Here is a 22,952-nt window from a genome sequence, read left to right on the forward strand (position 1 = left end):
GTTTAATATCGCCTCTCCAACGGGATTTTTGTGCACAGAGCTGTCAAATAGCGTTCCCTGATCTTAACAGTTACCCTTGGCATGGTAGGGCAGCGTAGAGCTGGGAGTTTGGCATATATGATCTGGCATATTATGATCTTCCCAGTGTACATCAAGGGCCATCCGTAGCATTCTTGAAAGAAGGGCTTTCATCTCGTACAAATTTTAATGTTATGACGATTTTCTAGGCGGGGCCAGCAGACAGAGGAAGTGGACCCGCTACCCATCCAAAATAGGGGCGTAAATACATATGTGCCTAATGTGCCCCGACCCAGAAACACGGCGGCGCGGCCGATGAATGGACAAACAATGGCCCGGACCTCTAGAACTTTCAGCCAAACTCTTAAATAATTCTGGAACTAAAAATAAAAGAATTTTTAAGTTTTATGGCGGCTTGGACACTTCTTCATACCAGAAATGACAACTGCGTGTGATACGGGAGTTTATAGCGGCTAAAGTGTTGGTGCAAGACGTTTCTCGTTTTTCTTTCACGCATAGAGCGGCCAACTTACCAACAGCGCCCGCTCCGACCGCCCGTATACAAAGGAACACGAGAAACTTCTTGCACCAAGACTAGTTTTATGGCTACTGTTTTTCTGTGGGTCACGGTACGGACGTGTACTACTACCGCTTTACGTCGGGTTCATCATATCATCAGTGTGTGTACTGTGTGTGCGTTTCTTAGGTCAGAGTGGTAAATATGGCGTCTACAGCTGCAAGAGCAATCTCTTTGGATCCAGATTCCAAAATCAATCCAGATATCCAGAAAGAGCGTGACACTGCCACATTTAACACCCTAGAACTCACGTATGTACTCGATGGGGGCAGAGAAATTACTGAAAGAAGGCGATACGTGGGTAAGTGTTTTTGTTTGACTTTGATCAACATCTCTAAATCAACCAGCCCGATCCGGTTGCAATGTATGTTTTTATTTACACTAACTCGTGTCCGTAACTGTAAGACTTATTTCCCACTAATAAAAGCACTATATGTATGTTTAGTTTAGGTATACGGTTTCGTTCCGCTATCGTCTCCCGTTATTTGATAGCGTAACGAACGAAACCGCATAGTTCTAGGAGTACACATCCTACCTCCATGGTGGTCGGATTTTTCCGTCAAGGGAACTGCAAACCCACACAAGGCAAGGGGATAAAAATTACTTCTACTATAACTATATTACTTTATTAGTTTACTATTTATTAGTCTAACGTACTAGTTAGTTACTACTACTTCGGTACTTGGCATAGTCCTAGCCTTTCAGTCAGGGTGTAAACGCTTGCAATAGCTAATCTCTCTCTCTCATATGACAAATGGTTTATAAATGTCTATGATTATGAATTTCACAAATAAAATGCTGATAAATGAAGAAATTGAGATTCGTAGAGTAGCTAGGAGTAGGAGCATGGAGTCTGTGTGACATGGTAGATGTACCTACACTAGCTAGGCTAAGTAGACGGCTTTAAATCTCTTATCTACACGTACCACTAGTCATTTTTAAATCATTGTTCACAATCACACAGTGAAAGTGAGTGGTGTATTTACATAGCAAGTTTAAAAATTTCACCAATGAGCAAAGTCATCACTGTCAACAAATGATTTATCTGTGATAATGATAGATCCTAACTACAGAGATATAACACCATTGTCATGATTGAATCAGTAAATAGTTTACTATATAGGCCTAACTAACTGTTGTATACTTTGCCCAGTACTAAGTTTTCTCCTCCTAGAACTGTGGAGCGAACCTCATCATACGTACATGTACGTACAAATATAGTTCAGTTAAGTATCTAGTATCAGACCTAGCACTGAGTTTGGGGCTTGAGAATCATGAGATACAGCGAGAGCCCAAGTTACTGCATGGGTCTAATTCAGTAGAGTAAAGTTGATTTGATATTTCCTTCTTTGGGATGCTTTGCATAAATTGCTTTGCATAAATTGCATTGCAGACTATAATTCAGATTCAGAACTGTTTGAGTGTAGTGTAGGACTACCGTTTGACATACAACCAGTTTTGACATACTGACTCACTAGGCCTACATTTTTAATTCAAATTTGGGTAGAATCCAAAGAAAACATTTCTTGAGCAGGATTTGAACCTGTGACCTCCGATGTAACATGCCAGCTCTGTACCTATCTACCTACATGTAGTACAGTATGTCACAATTTACAATGGCTAAATACTCATCGGGGATCAGGTTGGCTCCAAGTGGTTTTGTTCCCCCTGCCTTTCACCTCTGTGGACCCTGGTTTGAATCTCATCTCCTTGCATGTGAATTGAGTTTTTAGTTCACACTAGACTTGTGGACAAGTCGTTAAATCGGCCCCACGCGGTAAAGATAGTCGAGTTGTAGCGGTGCTCTCGCGAGATCACTGCTCTCGCGCGAACTGCTGGCTCCCCGATTTCTACTCCTCATTAACTATCTTTACCGCATGGGGCCGATTTAAAGACTTGTCCACAAGTCTAAGTTCACACCTGATTGCGTGGGTTTTCCCAATAATATTGGGGTTTCCTACCGCATCTAAAACTGAACATTCTTCTTAATTCCATTGGTGCTAATTGTTCTATTGAGTGTGTAATTAATAAATAAATAAATAAATAATAAATGAGTATGAGTAAAGCCTGGTTCATACTTATGCGAATTATGCGATACAAATTTTGACGTCACAAATTCATTCGCAATGTTCAGTTGAATTGTGATCGAGAACAGCCGTGACTTCAACAATTCGCTCCGCATTTGAAGTATCGACCGGGCTTAAGCTTTCAGATTGAAACTCAAAGCTGTTTTTCGTGTCAATTGTTTCACAGAGTCCCTGGCCTTCAATGATCCTGATTTCAATTGCAAGGATGTGGCTTTCATGACGAGGGAGGAGGCATACACTAACAGCATTCGGATTGCCATCCTGTGCATCAAGAAACTCAAAGCACTAGATATCCATGACATCAAGGAGCAAATGTGGTATCGTAGGTCAGTTAGAGTTCAGACAAACCTTCATTAATCATATCCATCGTCTTTTACATTACATTCGAAGACACTGGACACTGTTGGTAATTGTCAAAGACCAGTCTTCTCACTTGGTGTATCTCAACATGCATAAAATAACAAACCTGTGAAAATTTGAGCTCAATTGGTCATCGAAGTTGCGAGATAACTATGAAAGAAAAAACACCCTTGTCGCACAAAGTTGTGTGCTTTCAGATGCTTGATTTCGAGACCTCAAAATCTAATTCTGAGGTCTTGAAATCAAATTCATGTAAAATTACTTCTTTTTTAAAAACAAAACTACATGTACTTCACTTCAGAGGAAGCCGTTTCTCACAATGTTTAATACTGTCAACCTCTCCCCATTACTCGTTACCAAGTAAGGTTTTATGCTAATAATTATTTTGAGTAGTTACCAATAGTGTCCACTGCCTTTAAAGGTACTGGACACGCTTGGTAACTACTCAAAATATGTATGCAGAAAAACTTACTTGGTAACGAGCAACTTAAAGCTGACTGTGGTAACACAATGTGAGAAACGACTCCCTCTGAAGTAACATAGTTTTTGAGAAAGAGGTAATTTCTCACCAGAACAAATATTTGAATCTGCGAAAGACTTCAGACGTGAAGGCAACTGTAAGTGAAAGCACACACATTTGTGCATTAAGGGGACAAGGGTAATGTTTTGTTCATTATTTTCTTGCATCTTCGATGACCAACTTAGTCCAAATTTTCATAGGTTTTTTACTTTATGGAAGTTGGGATACACCAAGTGAGAATACTGGTCTTTGACAATTACCAATAGTGTCCAGTGCCTCTAAGTCACAGAAAAATTATTCTTTCACACACTTGTTTACATGTTTACACACTATCAGAAATATTTGCTCTTCCAAGACAAAGTTACAAAACAAAACAAGCTACAAATGCAAACACGTCCACATTACAACACAGCCTTGAATAAGCTGCCACCTACAGGCTTGGCCACCATGTACACGTACAACAGGTAAATGCATCAATTAAGTCTTTAGATGGTACATACAACCATACTACATTTTCACACTAAATGACGTGGATGATGGAAACTTCTGCTGCACTGAGTACTAGAGTTTTATGTGTGCTCTTAAATTATGGTGCACACATGTGTACTGCAGTCGCCGGATTTCACCTTTGAGAGGGCAATGCCATTTCAATTTGCAATTTAGGCACTTCCATTGGGATTTTTTAAAGACTGTGGAAACCAAGGCAAAGTACAAGAACAAACAGAGGTCATGATTCTATGGCCTCCATGTAATCCTATGTCTGGTACAGTATGGTGCCCATAATTTTCTGGATGGTAGGTGTCTATGTGTATTATTTTATAAATAATTATTATCTATGCCAATTTTGTTATTACAATTTTAAAACTACATGTACCCAAGGCGGGTCTGTACAAACATGAAGGTAGGGGATTGGGTTAGGTTTTTTTTTCTTCATTTTCTATAAACGAATAAATAAATAAAACAAGTACAGGTAGTGATTGCTAAAAAAAAGTGCACCAGTCATGCCAGTTGGGAAATTGTATATGATTCTGAAGACAGACTTTTAACATGATGCTTCCATGTACCTCTTTTGAGCAGTGCGTCCGCACGAGGTAACATTCCCTCAATGCTATTGCACGAGTCAATGTTCATGCACAGTGTGTTCACACAGACGTCAGAAGCTCAGATGGTGCAATGGACGAGCGCAGCGCAGGAACACACCATACTTGGCACGTATGCTCAAACTGAGATGGGACACGGTAGGTACAGTGCAGTAAACAACCAGTCCATTGCTGTGTGACAGTCTGATTGCCAGCTACATGTACCTTACCAGCTTACTGACCAACCAGTCACAGTGTTAACTTTAGTGAAGTTTGTCAAACCTTCTAAAATTCTGATGGATTTAAGAAATGTATTATTATCTGTTTGTGTGTGATGGAATCTGCAAAGCAGTCTCAGTGTAGTGGTGGGAATTGTTTCTGTAGAAAACTGTGGTCATTTCAATGACGACCAATGTCTACACATTTGACATATGAAATCGCTGCGCTACACGCTGCGAAAATGTAGGATTCAAACGGCCTCTACTAAAGGAGGTACTACATTGTATGCACGTCATACGCGGCGACTGTGCCACGCTCACCATTTTGGCTGGCAAATAGGTTTACGTTTAAACGCTGCATCGCCTAAAATACGCACTTTACTGAATAAACGCACAGTGACATTGCCCACCAGTATGGTGCATCCAAGATTATTCAATGATGACGTCAGGTGAATTGGGTCAATAGTTGGTCAGACAACTGCTCTAGATAAGAAAGAGTCATGGGCTCGAATATGACGGAAAGTATGCCTATACCTGTGATTTTTCACAGAACTTGGGGGAAAGTACTAAGCATACAGTATGAATGGATTTATTAGACATCCATGTAAGGGTAAAACTGAAGAACATCCAATGATATTCATCTGAAACTTCCATACATAATGTATGTAGGTGACTTTTAATATCTCTTTCTTTGTAAGTTTGCCTATAAATCAACATTACGTTGACAACAAAACATGGATTAATTACCCTACCTTTAAACTGCTCTGTACTGTACACATGTAGCATGTTCTATCATTAGTAAAAAAGTTATGATTTAGTTTTTTTAGCCCGTTGTAAGTGTACTGAATGTAAGCTGGGGTCAACCACTGATTATGCATGAAAGTCTTCCATCATCCATAGAAGCATTAACCAAGTAAAACAAAAAAAAACTAAACTTGCAATACATGAACAACCGAAGCTCATACACACCACACAAGAATCATGTACATTGTACACACAGGGTTTAATTTTTGTACTTTTCAAATGACTTTCATGTGTTATGGTATACCTCATTTAAAGTGAAATCCTACAGAAATAATTGTGTTTTGGCAGATCTACACTAAGTACGTGTATCATTAGGTGTAGATCGTACATGCATTTTGTGTAAATCTTGCAACAAAAATACAGTACACAATATAATGACAATCACAGACCTGGAATTTCATCTTTGAGAGGGCAAGGCCATCTTCATTTTGCAGAGGCCACTCCCACTGGGAAATCTAAAAGTCTATGGGACACTTTTGAAGGGGCACGAAGGCCAAGTCAAGGGGCAATGGAAGCCATGTAATTCCATGTCTGCAATGTCAAATGTCATGAGTTACATTGTGATGAGGTAGAAAAATGCATAATTGTGGAGCTTTAAACCCGATTGACAATTTTATGCACTGAAACAAATTGTTCTGCATGCTTATTGTTTTAATAGGAGACTCTCTGGTACGATAGGTGGCAGCAGACTTACCGGGTAAAACCATTGTTCTCAGAATTATGCGCATGTTCAGAACTACGCAAACAATGGAAATTTACCCAATAAGTCTGCTGCCACCTAGCGTTGGAAAGTCTCCCATTATGGCTTCCTTTTCAGTTTCAATGTCATTGGCTATATGTACACTACTACAGTGGGGTCTTTGCCTTCTGCATGTTCATTGTCATATGTCTGCACCTTTTGTCCAATCATTCACGCTTTGTATGATTGTAACGTACAAACGTAACTCATTTTGAGCTCTGAGACTTGACACCTTCCCTCCATTCTGAGATTAGTCTTTCACCCAGGCCTTGGCGGCTTAGACAAAGCTTTGTAGCCGCAACGTGTCTGGAGGGGGAGACCACATAAGCTCGCGAGTGGCGAAGATACGTGGCTCTTTCCTATTGATTTTGAAGGCTGCGGCTACATTGCTGTGTCATCAATCATTGAAAGTATAAGACATCCTTAGCAATGCCCTTACAGGCCCGTTTGCTTCACTTTTGAAAGGGCAAGGGCACCAATGACTAAGGCATTTTCTCCTTGGTAAAAGGGCACCCTTGGAGGAAATTTGTATTTCAAGAGTATTTCAAGGGCACCAAGGCAATGACCAAGGGGCATGGAGGCTTTGGCCTTCCTTCTCCGTGAAGTGTTACTTGTACCCTTAGTGATGTTACAAACAATGATAAACTGGACATCTTTTGTTAAGATTGATGTCTCATTTCAATCTAGAAGTCTGTCCTTTACTCACATTGTACATCATCATACCACTACACTTCTAAAATTCATTTCACATACAGAATTGCCGATGGCAATGATATGGGACAACTTGGACTGCATGGCAGCATGGTCCTCCACACCCTGAGGAATCAGACCTCGGAAAAGCAGATGGCAAAGTGGGTAGGGGCGGCCTGCAACTGGGAGTTTATAGCCACCTACGCCCAAACTGAACTAGGTCACGGTACGTCATAACAAGTTTAACACACTTATTGTATGTTCTATATCTGCATACATAGAACAGCCAATTTAAATTTACATTATGTACAACTACTAACTCTAATTAGAGTGTTTACGGCCATAAATGGGGGGGCTGCCTTGACAGGTTACACAAATGTAATCTATCTTAGGCTGGCTTGAATTTACAACTCTTCGTACTGGATTATGCATTGCACTTCCTATAGTTTACGATCAAGCAAAGTCTCCTCTTCCATAGTTTTAAATCATCTAGTATTATTGCTCTGTTAATCATGATTCAGTATAAATTGGTTGACTCGTAAATACTTGAGTTCCTTATCCCTTGATCTACAACTGTATAGCATGTTGTTTTGTGGCACGGTCTGTTTATCCAGTGCGTTGCTTTTTAAGTTTCTTGTGCCTTCATCTCAAACATTATTTTAGTAATGTTTTGGTCTTATCTTGGTCTGATGGTGTCTTGGTCTTGTACACTACATGGTTAGTTTTTTTGGGTACTGGTCACTTCGGCACCTTGCAAACTCGGCACCTTGCAAACTCGGCGCTTACAACCTCGGCACCTTGCAAACTCGGCACCCACAAACTCAGCACATGTACAATTATACAAACTCGGCACCCAGTTGAAAAAGTTTGATTTTCACACTGTAATTTTCAGCCCCCCAGTCCCATAAAAAGTTTTATCCTGTTATAAGTTATTATAACACTTATTTTAATTATCGTACAATTTACCAGAAAGTAGAAGGGAAGTTATAGCAAAATAGCACGGGACGGAAAAAATAACACTGAAATTAAGGATAATGTGCACCAAACGATCTTTGATCTTTCACGCACAGAACTGTCGCAAGTGGTCCGTCGGTAAATTAGTCCCCGGTCACGGCCGGCGTCTTTCAGCAAATCGCGCTCTGTTAAAAGCAAAATTTCATTGAAAACTATTAACCAAATTAAACAAAACCCTTTTTTTAAATGTTCAAAGCCCAAATCATAAAAAAAATTGCGCCGCACTTTCACCACCGACATGGATGCAATCAGCCTAAACATCATTTAAAAAAAACTTGTAGACTGAACTCGGTGAATTTCCTGTGGGCCCAAATTTTCTCGAAAGTTCGGAATTCTTCTCAACTCCCATAACTCGTGATTTTGCCATGAACAGCATTTACAAAGCTACTAATTATCAAACCCTTTTTTATTGGCCGTTATTTGGTTATTTGAACTAATTATCAGTGGCTAAGAACCAGGAGTAGTGATGACCTTTTGTCTGTCCCATTTATAACTTTTGCATTCTGTGTACTATATACATTGTAGGCCTACTAAACTTACTTAGATTATATGTAAATAAAACAAAATCCAATTGAATCTATGCAAACATGTCTAGATGGACTGCTAAGGTCGTTGATAGTGCAGTTCAGAATTACTACACAAGCTGATAAGCATGTTAAGCTGATGACCATCATAAAAAATGATATAAAGATAAAACTACAGACGCTGATGGTGAGTGTCAGTACGATGGCATAGCACAATTGCATGAAGTTCACCCTCATAATAAAGAGCACTGTTATAATGGACCGTATTGAATAACCCCCTTGAGCTTAATAGACCGTATTGAATAACCCCCTTTGTGCTATGAAAGTCGCCATCTTGTAGGGCAAACCGCATGCACGTCCAAACGCATACATCAACGAAGCACGCAGCACGCAACATTCCCAGTTTGATTTCTACGGCACATACATGCGCACAGTCGCCATGTTGTAGGTCAGATATTTGAACTGTGACGTCATATTCAATACGGTATCACCTGTAGAGAGTACAAAATCCCAAATCTCTTTTTCTGCTTTGCGTTTCTTTGTTTTGCTGTTCTCTTATAACAATTTTCCTGTTAAAGAGGGTTAATGTGGCTAGTCCAAGCGATCCAAGTAATACCAAAAGTTGACTGTTTTACATACGATATGTTGTACACTGCAAACAAAACCCATGACCTTGGATGAACATTGATTGCAGTTTTCTATGTTTGTAATCATTGAAATCTTTGTATGTGTTTTTATGCCGAATAAATAATAATAAACAAATACGCCTAAAGCCATGTTCCCATTGGACTGTAGAATAACAAAATTAAATCCAATGGGTGACGCAAGGTTAATTGCTCTCCGTGTCAACTCTTGTAGAGTGTCGCGGCCGAGTGGTTAAGAGCATCAAATTCAAGTTCTGGTGCTAAGTCACCAGAGTGTGGGTTCAAATCCCGATCGTGACACTTGTGTCCTTGAGCAAGATACTTTACTATAATTGCTTCTCTTCACCCTGGGGTAAATGGGTACCTGCGAGGGTAGAGGTTGATATTGTGAATGAAAAGCTTTTGGAGCGCCACGGCAGCTCTGGGCTGTATACTCCCTAATGGGAGCTGAGAAAGATAAAAGGGATGTTATTGGCCCAATAACCAGGGCACTAATGCAAAGCGCATTGATACGGTTTATTGTGAAATGCGCTATATAAGAATTTGTTATTAATATTATTATTATTATAACTCATCGTGACCGTGATGTAAGTTTAACAGGCAGAAAGAGGTCTTGGAAGACTTCTGCGCAACCACGATTACTCAAGTAAAATTTGAATTTTGGCACGGATCAGACCTTGACTGCAGTGTGAAAAGGCCTAATAATATACTGTTGCTGGTTGTCAGCTTGATCACTGATAACACATTGATATGATGGCACACTGTTTGCATAGACCAAGCATTGCCTGTTCATCACATGATGAAGGATTAATTGTTACCCACACATTATGGATCAATAGTACCCCCTCGCTTTATAAAAAAAAAACTGGATTTCAGATTTAAGTATATACCTGAAGGGTAAAAATTGCCCAAGTTAAAGCAGACTACATAGGTGACAGGTCTTAATGTTTTTTTGAAACACATTTTAGGGATGGTTTTAGCGTAAAAGGAAGGTTTGAAAACTTGCACTAATGTTTCCATGACTAAAGGAAAATCACCTAAAACATGTAATGGGTTTGTGTGTGTTGGTTGGTCAGTGGCAAAAGGAAAGGTAGAATGTTTGGTAGTCATTTCTAAATCTAATGGCAATAAAAACTTACTCGGTTAGAAATTACATCAGCTTTTGAATATTTGATTGTTTACATGTAAAGCATTTTGAGAATCATTTAACTTTGAGGTAATGTGGTTATAACAGTTTTTATATTCCAAAATTTGAATCCGAGTGAGATTGCGTATTCCAATTTATGAAGTATTTTTCCTGCATGGACATAGTTTGTTTTAATCGAAGAGCCCTGGCAAATCAGTCTTGAGGTCACAGGTTCAAATCCTGTTTTGGTAAACGACAAATTTTCATCCAAAATAAGACTTCTACATGTATATACAAAGTAGAATAAACTGCCTATAACAAGAGATGTACAATGTAGTTTTTTGCCAGGGAAATGTAAGACTAAATGTTGATTTTGACTGCCTGTCATTTAGGAACGTTTCTACGTGGGCTGGAGACCACAGCGACCTATGACCCCACCACAGAGGAGTTTGTGCTGCACAGTCCAACTCTGACATCCATGAAATGGTGGCCTGGAAACTGTAAGCTTTTTACTCATGGAGTTAATCTATTTCAGCTAACATAATATTTGGTTTGCTGTAACACCATGTGTGTATCTACTTGCCAGGTAGAGTTTGTTCTTTAGAGAACTGTCTTGCTATGTATTCTACTAACTGCTGCTGGTCCTTTGTACTATTTAAAAGAACCCAGTTCACGTACATGTATCTTTACGAGAAGGGGTTTTGCTCTGGGGTTTTACTGGTATGGTGAGCTGCAGATTGTGTTAATAAATCAGTCATTTAACACTTTGAACGCAGCTTTGAAACCTTGTAGAAAAAAATGACTCTCTTTGAGATGCTCTCATGGTGTAACAAAGCATTGTCTAAGAACTGTGCACTATTAGTAAGTGTAGTAATAGTAGAAAATGAAACTTTAAAAACAATTAAGATATGAAAATTACTTTATTACATTAACCCAGCTTTTTGTTTTTGAGTGATAGTATGCACTTTGCAAGCGTTTATGATTTCATGTGGCTACTCGATATACAGAGAGTTCGGTGCAAAGTTGTTCCACTATGTTCCTGCTTTAAATAATTTATGTTTTTGATTTCCAACAGTGGGCAAATCAGTGACACACGCTGTGGTTGCTGCACAACTCTACACAAAGGGCAAATGCCATGGGGTTCACATGTTTATGGTGCCTCTACGGAGCCTGGAAGACCACATGCCACTACCAGGTAAGGCATAAAAATAACAGAGTGAGACCAGGTGACGATTTCACAAAGGTAATCCTAACTTAGGAGTTATTAAAAACTTTAGGCTAGTACTAAGTTAACTTGTCCTATCTCGAGATAAGACTATAGTCTTAACTCTTTGTGACATCCGCCTCGGGTCATTCTTGTCCGAATCCATCAGCATGTGGTTTACATGTATCATACAGTCGCAGATGCTGCTTCAATAGCAATAGCCCTGACATTCTACAATGGACATGTGTATAACATTGACCATTAAAAGTGCGTAACTCCACAAAAAAAGTTTAAACTCCTATGGAGAGTCCTTGGAAGTTTTTAACTATAAAACAAAAGTAACATCATCATTCTTTGCTTACTTATTCGGCATGTGTCAACGCTTTATCTTTTGGTCACTCGACCACCAAGCGCTGTTAACCAGCCTACTTGCCGAACTGCCAAGCCACCACCAAGTTGGACTAAACCATTCTGTGAAAGGGGTGTTACAAACCCGTGTGGCAGTTAGGCGCTGTTTGTTTAAAATAAAACCCGCCGTTCACGCATAAAGCGCCCACGCACTGCCGCACGGGTTTGTAACACCCCTCTCACAGAATGGTTTAGTCCGACTCGGCCGCGGCTCAGCAGTTCGTCGATCTACATGTAGTAGGCTGCATAATGAGAAGTCAAAAGACGTGCGATGCGGCGGGGGAGAAAAAAGTGAGTACCGACTTATTCGGCATGTGTCAAATTTCTGCGCTATAGCTGTTTAGGCACAGATGCCTGGTAACGTGGAGAACGCCTGCGTACTAGCAAAAACTCTCTACTAACCTGTGTAATACCCCATGACATAAGTGGGGAATTCCTTACTACCGTGAGCACAGGCTCTTGGCTTATTGTAAGCAGATCCATAATATTGGTCCCCAATTGTTTCAGCTTAGATGAGTAAGATTCTTACCTGCCTTTCACCTCTGAGGGCCCCACTTGGACCAGAGCCTTGCGTGGATAGGGTTTTCAGTCCCTGCCTGAATGTCTCAGGTTTCTTCAGTCCTACAGATTACAGTGCTTATCGCTTGTGAGGATCCTGTTTTCAACGCAAGAAAGAAATAATAACATTGTTACAAAATTGACCCATTAAGTATAAGTAACGGCACCAGACATTTTGTGTGGTAAAGCATTTAAATTTTCTCTCACCACTGCCCATATAGGTATTGAATTGGGTGACATTGGACCCAAGATGGGCTATAAAAGCATTGATAACGGCTTCCTACGCTTCACACATGCACGCATCCCAAGAGAGAACATGCTCATGAAGTATGCACAGGTAAGCTGTAACCTGATAACTTCGACACAGGAACAAAAAGTTCATCTTTGAGATGTCAAGACCAATTTGGATTTGGAAATGGCACTTCCATCATGTCCAGGTCCCAATTTCATATAGCTGCTTTAAAAAGCACAAAAAGATGCTAAGCACAACATGAACAGAATAAGATTACCTGTGTATGAATTATGTCACATGTACCATGTCTGTATGGTACCCTGCTTATTTCTGCTTAGCAAAGAATTGTCTAGCAATATTTTCTTCTTAAGCAGATTTGGAAATGGCACTTCCATCATGTCCAGGTCCCAATTTCATATAGCTGCTTTAAAAAGCACAGAAAGATGCTAAGCACAACATGATTTTGCTGAACAGAATAAGATAACCTGTGTATGAATTATGTCACATGTACCATGTCTGTATGGTACCCTGCTTATTTCTGCTTAGCAAAGAATTGTCTAGCAATATTTTCTTCTTAAGCAGCTCTATGAAATTGGGCACTGTTGGTAAATGCCTAAATCTACACAGTACACAGAGACTGTACTGTAGTTTTGTTGTACAGGTTTTCACCCTTGCAATTGAATGATTGGTACATTTACTGGCAAGTGTTGCAGAAAGTGGGTTGAGATTTGACAGTGCAGCACGTGCAATGAGTTCTCATATAAAGCGTAAATACCCGTAGCAATGCGCTTTACATTTATGCCCTGGTCATTGGGCCAATAACATTCCCTTAATCTTTCTCAGCTCCCTGGGGAGCTAACAGCCCTGGGCTGCCAAGGCCCTCCAAAGGTTTTTTCATACACAATATCAACACCTACCATCGAAGGTACTGGGTGAAGAGAAACAATCATAGTAAAAGTATTTTGCTCAAGGTCATAAGTGTCACGATCCGGACTCGAACCCACACTCCAATAACTTAACCAACAGAACTTGAACTCAATGCTCTAAACCACTCTGTCATGACGCCCTATTCTGATGTTTTTTTTGTCCTCAGGTTGAACCAGAAGGTACCTACGTTGCCCCACCAGCAGCCAAGCTTTCCTATGGCAGTATGATACTAATCCGCAGTTTGATTGTTGGTGGTATGGGTCGTACCTTAGCTCAGGCATCAACCATTGCTATTCGCTACAGTGCCATCAGGCGACAGTCAGAACTCATTCCAGGGTAAATTAAAATTAATCTTGGCTTCAACAATTTGTGGCAACAAGGATCTCTCTAACGACTGTATGGTTCTTGAAACAAATTTGCTTCCTCATCTCCGTGAGCTCAGTTCACTCAAATAATCTGGTCGCGTTTAAGGACAACTGGACACTATTGGTAATTGTCAAAGACTAGTCTTCTCACTTGGTGTATCCCAACATACGCACAAAATAACAAACCTGTGGAAATTTGAACCAATTGGTCGTCGAGGTTGCGAGATAATAATGAAAGAAAAAATACCTGTGTCACACAAAGTTGTGTGCTTTCAGATGCTTGATTTTGGGATTTCAAAATCTTATTCTGAGGTCTCGAAATAAAGTTCATGGAAAATTACTTTTTTCTCAAAAACTAAGTTACTGTAGAGGGAGCCGTTTCTCACAGTTTTTGTACGATCAGCAGCTCTCCATTGCTTGCTTACAAGTAAGTTTTTATGCTAACAATTATTTTGAGTAATTACTAATAATGTCCACTGCCTTAAAAGATAATGATAACTCAACCAAGATTCACAATCTCTTGCTATGGTCAGCGTACCTTTGCCAAGATGCTGCACCTCCCATTTGGAACAAGCTCCCTGCCTCATTACGTCAAAAACATCTTTGAATATCTTTAAGAGAGAATTGATTGAAGTCCCATTTGTGTTGAGATGTTTAAAAAAAATGTTTTCCCTCTTCACCTGTTCTGAACATAACTTTAGTGCACATTATAAATCCATTTGACTCTTGAAATGGCAAACGTGTGATGTCAGTGCAATGAGTCAATATACAGTACATTGTACTTACGCTTGTTTGGTCATCTGTCATTTTGGCCGTTCTCATTCCAGTGCGGGTGAACCTCAGGTGATAGATTACCAGAGCCAACAGCTGAAGCTTTTTCCATATCTGGCCATGGCATTTGCCTTCACATTCTCAGGTAAACAAATGCAGCAGATGTTTGCACAGAGCCTTGATGCAGTCAGCGGTGGTAACTTCAATGTCCTCCCTGAGGTAAGTACAAAAGGAAAGGGTTAAGGGTACAGTTTTTAGGAGCAGTATTTTGTGGAGATATTGGTCCAGAGGTTAGGCTGCATGGGTGGATTTCACACATCTACATCTATGGGCAAGTTCGAGTGGGCACATTTAGTCGACCCGTGGTTGACTACTGACCAGCAATGACATGCGCAGTCACGCACTCACTCGAACGACTCATTTGAAAATCTAGTCAACCTTCCGGCTTTTTGCTTGATTGTCACTGGTTCCCATCCGCGCTTAGAATTGAACATGCTGTTGGGACCAGTCAAGAAACCATGGGCTCGAGGCTGGTTCCAAATGGTCAACCACAGTTGTCAACCAATGGTCGACCAGCCTGGGTTCGAGTGCAAATGGTTAACCTTTAGTTAACCATTGTGCACACTCGAACTTTAGTTTTAGAAGTGGGAGGAAATCCCAAAGAATTGTTCCAGGGAAAACCCAAGAAGTCAAGTAGGGACTGAAAAACTCAATCCACATAGTGCCCCTGGTAGGATTCAAACCAGGGTCCCCAGAGGTGGAAGGCGAGGCAAGACACCACTGTGCCAACCTGAAATTCCTATAGACAAGTCTTATCTTGAGTTAGGACGAGTTACACGTCCTAACTTAGGACTAGCTTTAAGTTTTTTAATATCTCCTAGGACTAGTCCCTAGGTTAGGACGAGTCACACGTCCTAACTTAGGACTAGCTTTAAGTTTTTTAATATCTCCTAGGACTAGTCCCTAGGTTAGGACTAGCTTCAAGTTTTTAATATCTCCTAGGACTAGTCCCTAAGTTAGGACGAGTTACACGTCCTAACTTAGGACTAGCTTTTAGTTTTTAATATCTCCTAGGACTAGTCCCTAGGTTAGGACAAGTTACTTGTCTTAACCTAGGACTAGCTTTAAGTTTTTAATATCTCCTAGACTAGTCCTCAGGTAGGACTAGTCCTAACTCTTTGTGAAATCGACTCCAGGACTTGCAATTACAAGGTTGTGGGTTCAAATCCTACCAAGCTGACCGCTGATTTCACAATGACTATAATCCGGTTGGCGTCTAGTTACTGAATCACAACTTCTTGAATTGTGCAATTCATATTCAAAGACGCTAAACCAATGTCTGTATGAGAGAGATTGGCTGTTGCTAGCTTGGTGTTTATATCCTCTTGTGGAAGTTTGCCGAGTTCCCTTGACAGGAAGATCAGACAAACAGACAGACAGACAGTGAAGACAGACAGATATTTCATTTTTCAAGTTCATCTTTGAGACACAATGAAGTGCGTCTGAGGTTAACACAGCTATGTATACTGTACCTGATTTATGACTACTAATAATGCAAAAGTTCTTGTGCAAAGTTGGACAACCCTTAAAACTCCACACTCTCTTGCAATTTCAGCTTCATGCCACAGCTGCAGGGCTGAAGGCTTTCACATCCAGTGCAGCCACTGCTGGAGTAGAGCTTCTTAGGATGGCATGCGGCGGGCATGGGTACTCACAAGCCAGCGGGTTCCCCTTGCTGTATGCCAACGAAGCCCCTGCTTGCACCTACGAGGGCGAGAACACAGTCATGCTTTTGCAGACGGCTAGGTAAGATATGGCAAATACCCAGAGTTCAAATCTCACAGTTACAGGCCTTGAATGTTGTTTTTGAAGGGGAAGAGCAATTTTCATCTAGTAAGGGGCAATTCTATGAGGACAATCATAACTTTGCAAAGGGCACCACAGCAAAAGCACAGGGCACTACCACAATCTGTGTGGTTGCAGTGGGTTATTTTGAGCAATGCAATCTAGGTATGCACAGTGGGCTGAAGTCGTAAAGCTGTTAAGCAATTTTATAACCCAGGTTGCTTTGCTTTGCAGAGGCAGGTTATGGACCAAATTATTACTAAGTTTGCCTACATTTTTATTTTATTTTATCAAATGGTCAGGAAATGAGTAGCCACCATAATTACTAAAATAAAATCCTGATCAGATTGATTTTTGGTGACAAAATACATTTTCATATGTATATATGGAAATGTATGTATAAAGTATCAAATGATAACATTATTGGCATTTGTTTCCTGTGAAGGTTTCTGATGAAGTGTGTCGGCGCACTGAAATCCGGCAACCCTGCACAAGGCGTCATGTCGTACCTGGCAGTGCCCCCTCAAGCTCACTGCTCAGCCAGCTCGGAGGCTGATTTCCTCAACCCAAAGGTACTTCTGGATGCCTACCGTCACAAGGCTCAAAGGTAACTAATCACATTGGCCATCCCGAGGAGAGATACATAGGAGTCCTACATCAATCAAGTTGATGTGCTTTTCATTCAATTAGGTGGTTCACTGCAATGGCAGTAGTATTTTCATAACAAATTGCTTTATATATTTCATTTTATTTCATTTTGATGAGGGCCAGTTAAATTAAATTATGTTTTGCGTACATAGAGACTATTTTTGAAAACTTATACACTATTGTTATTGCACTTCAAACAGAGGGACAGTCCTTAAGCTGGCGCCCCAAGCCTAACCCATGGTTTCAGACAATGGACACAGTGTGCAGGGTTGGATTTGACATAGAGTTTTAAAATGGTCTTATCTTGAGTTTCATGAAGGACAAGTTATTAATAATGAGTGATAATAATATCGAAGTCTTACAATGTATATAGCGCACAAAAATGCATCAACCAAACAAGGTACTCAAGGCGCCGAGTATACACAATCTTTCAGAAAGATAGGTTATTGCAGTGATGGATTCTGAGTCCCAATTATGTAGTACCTTGTAAGGGTTTACAAGGTGCTACGGCACCCTACTCTTCCTAACTTATGTTTAGTCTAAAGATAGTTAAATACCTCCTGAAGAGTCGTAGGACTAGTTCTAAGTTAGGACTACCGTTGTGAAATCGACCCTTGTGTGTTTGTATTAACAGGATCATCATGCAGACAGCGGAGAATCTTGCTAATACTGAGAAGTCTGGTGTGGCTAAACCTCTAGCCTGGAACCAGAATCATCTGTACCTGATAAGAGCCGCAAATGTAAGTTACTATGTAATCAGTTCCCATCACAAATAATTTTATCATTGACTCGAACTGCCTCTAGCTACCAGGAAATCTCAGTGGTCTAGTTGGCATTAGACACTGCTCTAGAATTGCTAGGGTCGTGGGTTCAAACCCCACCTGAGTAATATGCCACAGGAAGTACCGAGTATACAGTGCTAACACACATCGGTGTATGGGTTTAAAAAAATCATATTATTTATCCCAATGCAAATTTAACATCTATTATTTATCATTGAGATTGACTATTTTATAGCACCTACTGTTGAGGCTATGGCTTGGTTGTCAAGTGAACTTGTGTTGAAGCATGTATTCTATAATTTGATGCGATCAAGCAAAATGAGTCGTTTGTCGAACTTGTCGACCTTGGTGATCTATGCTTTAATACTGTTTCAACCCAAATGTGATATCACATTTGGTTCAAAAGCTGGAAAAAAGAAATGCCAAAAAGGTTCATTAAGGCATTAAAACTTCCAATTTTGTTATTATTAATTATTTTTTTCAACCCTGTTGGCCTGTTTTTGCTTCTTTCTCCATAATGACATTGCCGACAAACAAATAAAACTATTCACAAACAATACTTTGCAAACAGTTAGAAAGACCAACCTTCTACATGTTTTCATCATCCTTCTCATTATCCAAACACTACAAATGGGTACATCAAGTTTCTTCATAATAACAATTATTATATCAAAGTCTTATATAGCGCACGTATCTACCAAACAAGATACTCAAGGCGCTAAGTTAGATATGCAAACTTTCAAAGAGACAGGTTTTTATTGAAGTGGTGAATTCTGAGAACCAATTAAGTAGGACCTTATAAGGGTTTACAATGTGCTAGGGCGCCACATGGTTATGGTCAAAGGCCAACTACCCTTCATTAGAAACCCGGACACTGTACATTTCTCCAGAAGACGATCAGAGCATACTGATCGAAACGTCGAGTTGAAACCAACGGTTCTTTTCAGAACCACCCCAACTCATTTAGAGATAGTCATTACATGGTGTTACTGCAAACCTTTCTGTATTGTATATTTATGACTCCACAAACATCTTTTTTGCCTTCTTTGCCACCTCCTTAGGCCCACTGTCATCTCTCTGTTGTTCAGACCTTTTACTCTGCCCTAGAGAGCATGGATGCCCCTCCAGCCGTTAGGAAAGCCATGATGACTATGTTCCATGTATACGCCATCCATGGAATCAGTGAAAACAGAGGAGACTTCTTGCAGGTGGGAGAATTAAACTCTTTAATAAACCAGTCATTTTTCAAGAGTTGGAACATTATTTGATAATAGAAAAATTGAAGTGAATATGGAAATATTAAATGAGGATGCTTTTCAACACTAAACTAGCCACCAGAACACATGTTGAAGAGAATCGTTATCCTTTTTTGAATGTTTTAACTAGCATTTAACAGAATTTTGAGTGGTCCTCTGGTGTTTTAACAACTAGCATTCGGCCAGTGTACCACTGTAAAGGGAGAATGCTGCTGATACCATGTAAAAGCACACTGATGCTTTAGTGGAAAGGACTGGTAGGCCTCACTCTCTGCAGGCTTATAGTAGGCTGTTGTTGCATTGTTCAGGGAAAATAGCTTAAAAGGGTAGAACAAAACGCAAGGTTAAATAAACTTTGAAATGTCAAGACCAATTAAGAACTCGCTATACGCAGGTTGTGAAGTAAAACAAGAAGTTCCCGATTCACTGAAGTAAAAGAAGTAGTCCCGCTCGATATACTACCTAATCTGCCTAGGTTAAAGTTAATAGCAGAACAGTTCTTTTTAGAACTGAGAAGTCTCCAAATTCCTGAAAATTTACTCTACGGTTGTTAAATATAAAGGAAGACGAGTTCTCAAACGAACATAATCTACCTAGCAAGTAGATACACACATGGTGGTACCAAGAACACTGCAAACTGCAAAACCAAATACACATTGATACCTCACAAATCCCAAAGACTTTCAGTTTTAATCTCAAGATGTGACTTTCTTTCAACCCCAATCCAGGATGGTTACTTGACTGGTCAGCAGTTGGATCTAATCGATTGTCAGTTGATCCGCCTTTTGGTTGAGGTGCGCCCCAACGCCGTAGCGCTGGTTGACTCCTTTGACTTCCATGATAAACACATGGCTTCTGTCATGGGGCGGTACGATGGCAATGTCTATGAGAACATGTACAAGTGGGCCAAGTCTGCCCCAATGAACCAGCAAGAGGTAAGGTTTGAAACAGTCACAATAACAATAATAGTATCAAAGTCTTATATAACGCACGTATCTACCAAACAAGGTACTCAAGGCATTACAAACAAACTTTAAGAATGCTGTGATGAATTTTGAGACACAATTATTTAGCACCTTCTAAGGGTTTACAAGGTGCTCAACGCATACAGCAGCCACAGCCAGGAACACCGGGGCAAACCCCTTCTCTTTGCGATAAGTGCACTGGGTTCTTTTACATGCGTTACACAACACATGGGACTAAAGTGACGTCACCTAACTACCAAATTAGACACGCGTGTGTCCTACTACAATACAGTACCTAGTTACACTAGTAAAGCCCGGTTCATACTTCTTGCGAATGTGATTGCGATATGAAAGTTGACGTCACAAATTCGCAATGGAATTCGCACTGAGTTGAGTCGTGCTCTACTCACTTGCGAATATCGCTGCGAAAGGAGGGTTGTGACTTCAAATTTGCTTCGCATTCGCGTTCGCAGGAAGTATGAACAGGGCTTTAGTCAATACTTTGTACACGCAAGTGCTGCAAGCTGTGTTGCTATTGAACAGGTGCTTGAAATGCAAGGTTTTGTAACAAAGACATAGAAAGTCATACTTTTCATTTGATGCTAATTGAGTGTATTTCTCAATGATTTACACATCATTTGTTATTCATTTCCAATCTTCTAGGTCAAAGATGCGTACCACTTATACATCCAACCATTCCTCAAGGAGAACATTGCTCAAGCTAAACTGTAGAGGGAGCCCCACATGAGACGAATGTTTATGCAAGCCTCTTCATTACTAGAGTGGTCCGAACCAATGTATGCAATGACAACACAGAGGATGGTCTGTTATTATAAAGGCCTGGTGCATGGAGCTTGGTGATTGAACTTTGCTGAATGTAGGGGTCAGGGCGGGGGGGAGATCTACGAGACATTCAAAGACTTTTGTGCAAGACCAGAATCAGTATGAGAAAAAACAATGTTTTAAAACTTAAAAGTTGTTTTTTGACTACCTCCACAAGATTTGTGTCATTTGTCCTTAAATGGATAAGAACAATTTGATGCTCATCAGAAATTAAAGTCAACGTTTGAGGATATGACACCATGAGGCAATAACTATGATTTATTTTAAACCTATCAGACCGGCAGAATTTAGTTTTCTGGGGTGGATTTCACAAAGAATTAGGACTAGTCTTATCTCGAGTTCGGAGGAGTTACTCGTCCTTACTTTGGACTAGCCTGAACGTTTTTAATAACTCGCAAAGAGTCCTAGGACTAGTTCTAAGTTAGGACTATTTGTGAAATTGACACCTGGACAATGCTAAAATCACTGCCTTCAGGCTTGCGGTCAAGTGTTAATTTCAAGCCCTGGTTAAATGAATTTTGTAAAGCAGTGTGTTCATGGTGATCATGTATTAGTTGCTCACTTAAAATCTTGACTGAGATTTTGCTATGTAAATCAATAATGATTTGATAACTAATATATTAAAATACTACTATAATTGTTAATGTGTAAACAACTATCTCACTTTTTGTTCTAGTCTAAAATCACTTTACAACTTTTCTATTTCTTTGGGTTGCCAAAGCTGTCATAAAATAATTCAAGATTTAATAATATCTCATACATTTACTATAGAATTAAAAAATGCATTTTAGAAAGTGTCACAATGTATCTGCTTAAAATAGATGGGATGTACACAAAAGCGCAGAAGGTGCAGGGGTACAGCAATTTTGTGTGGAGTGTTTTTGCGGCTGAGATGCGAAGGTGTTGCACAATTATTGTGACGGTTTATCAGAACGGTACTCCCCCGTTATGTTTCAGGCTCTACTCTCCTTGCATGTCTAAGATGTGTTCGAAAAGCATTCATAGATGGCCTGGGCCCCTGTCTTTATCCGCAAGAATAAAGACAGGTACCTGCTACTCAAATCCAGTGATTCAATTGGATACAATGATACCGTTGGATAAATGCACTAAAATGCACTAAATAAATGACTAAAAGCTACCGTAGCTGGGTTCGTTTTGATTGGTCTGAGGTCACCTCGGACCCAATCAAAACACATGAAAAGCTTACTTTCAGTTGTCTGCATGCTGTGGCCACATACGTGCGTATTGTGTACAATTAATGTGCATGTACTTGCATGTAATGTCGGTGTAGAATTTGACTGCGTGTATCTATGTGAAATGAATGTAGGTCAAAGGTGAATGTATACTCCGGTACACGCTGGTTTGGAGGCCGGTCTCTGGCGTTATTTATGAGCCTCGAAGTGTGACGTCAGATGTTCAAGCTAATGATATGATTGGGCTGATCATTATCATCAATGAGACACAAGGGGGCAGCAGACTTACTGTTGGTTTTTCCATTTAACAAAATAAGATGTGTTCGAAAAGCAGTCATAGAGGGCAGTATTCAAAGCTCATGACATGATTGCGCTGACTGATTATTATCAACAATGAGACGCAAGGGGGCAGCAGACTCACTGGTGCTTTTTCCATTTAAAAAAGTGTTTTAAATTCAGAGGTAATGAGTGAAACTAGGAAGTCCAAATTTTAAAATAATATGATGACAAATTAAAGACAGTGGACACTATTGGTAATTGTCAAAGACCAGTCTT

General features: G+C 40.1%; 1 protein-coding gene across 2 annotated transcripts; it reads left to right on the forward strand.

Annotated features, from left to right (window-relative positions):
* The first annotated feature begins 664 nt into the window (after window positions 1-664).
* LOC117300824 (peroxisomal acyl-coenzyme A oxidase 1-like) lies at window positions 665-22,952 on the forward strand. Of its 2 annotated transcripts, none has more exons than XM_033784660.1 (14): window positions 665-896; window positions 2,849-3,008; window positions 4,640-4,800; window positions 10,793-10,900; window positions 11,476-11,595; window positions 12,792-12,907; window positions 13,896-14,065; window positions 14,922-15,084; window positions 16,481-16,671; window positions 17,156-17,317; window positions 17,993-18,098; window positions 19,202-19,348; window positions 20,125-20,331; window positions 21,025-22,952. In XM_033784660.1, exons 1-14 carry the CDS (start codon window positions 740-742, stop codon window positions 21,091-21,093), a joined length of 2,037 nt encoding a protein of 678 aa, XP_033640551.1. In that variant the 5' UTR covers window positions 665-739; the 3' UTR covers window positions 21,094-22,952. The 2 variants fall into 2 exon arrangements, with proteins under 2 accessions (XP_033640551.1, XP_033640552.1); XM_033784661.1 differs by lacking the exon at window positions 4,640-4,800 and adding an exon at window positions 7,158-7,318.

Source organism: Asterias rubens, chromosome 16, assembly GCF_902459465.1.
Source record: "Asterias rubens chromosome 16, eAstRub1.3, whole genome shotgun sequence".
Lineage (NCBI taxonomy): Eukaryota > Metazoa > Echinodermata > Asteroidea > Forcipulatida > Asteriidae > Asterias > Asterias rubens.

Bases quoted from the DNA above. Each gene is read 5' to 3' on its own strand.
- LOC117300824 (XM_033784660.1), top strand. From the start codon at position 740: ATGGCGTCTACAGCTGCAAGAGCAATCTCTTTGGATCCAGATTCCAAA. The intron at 16,672-17,155 runs GTAAGATATGGC...TTTCCTGTGAAG, and splicing joins ATGCTTTTGCAGACGGCTAG to GTTTCTGATGAAGTGTGTCG. The intron at 19,349-20,124 runs GTGGGAGAATTA...ACCCCAATCCAG, and splicing joins ACAGAGGAGACTTCTTGCAG to GATGGTTACTTGACTGGTCA.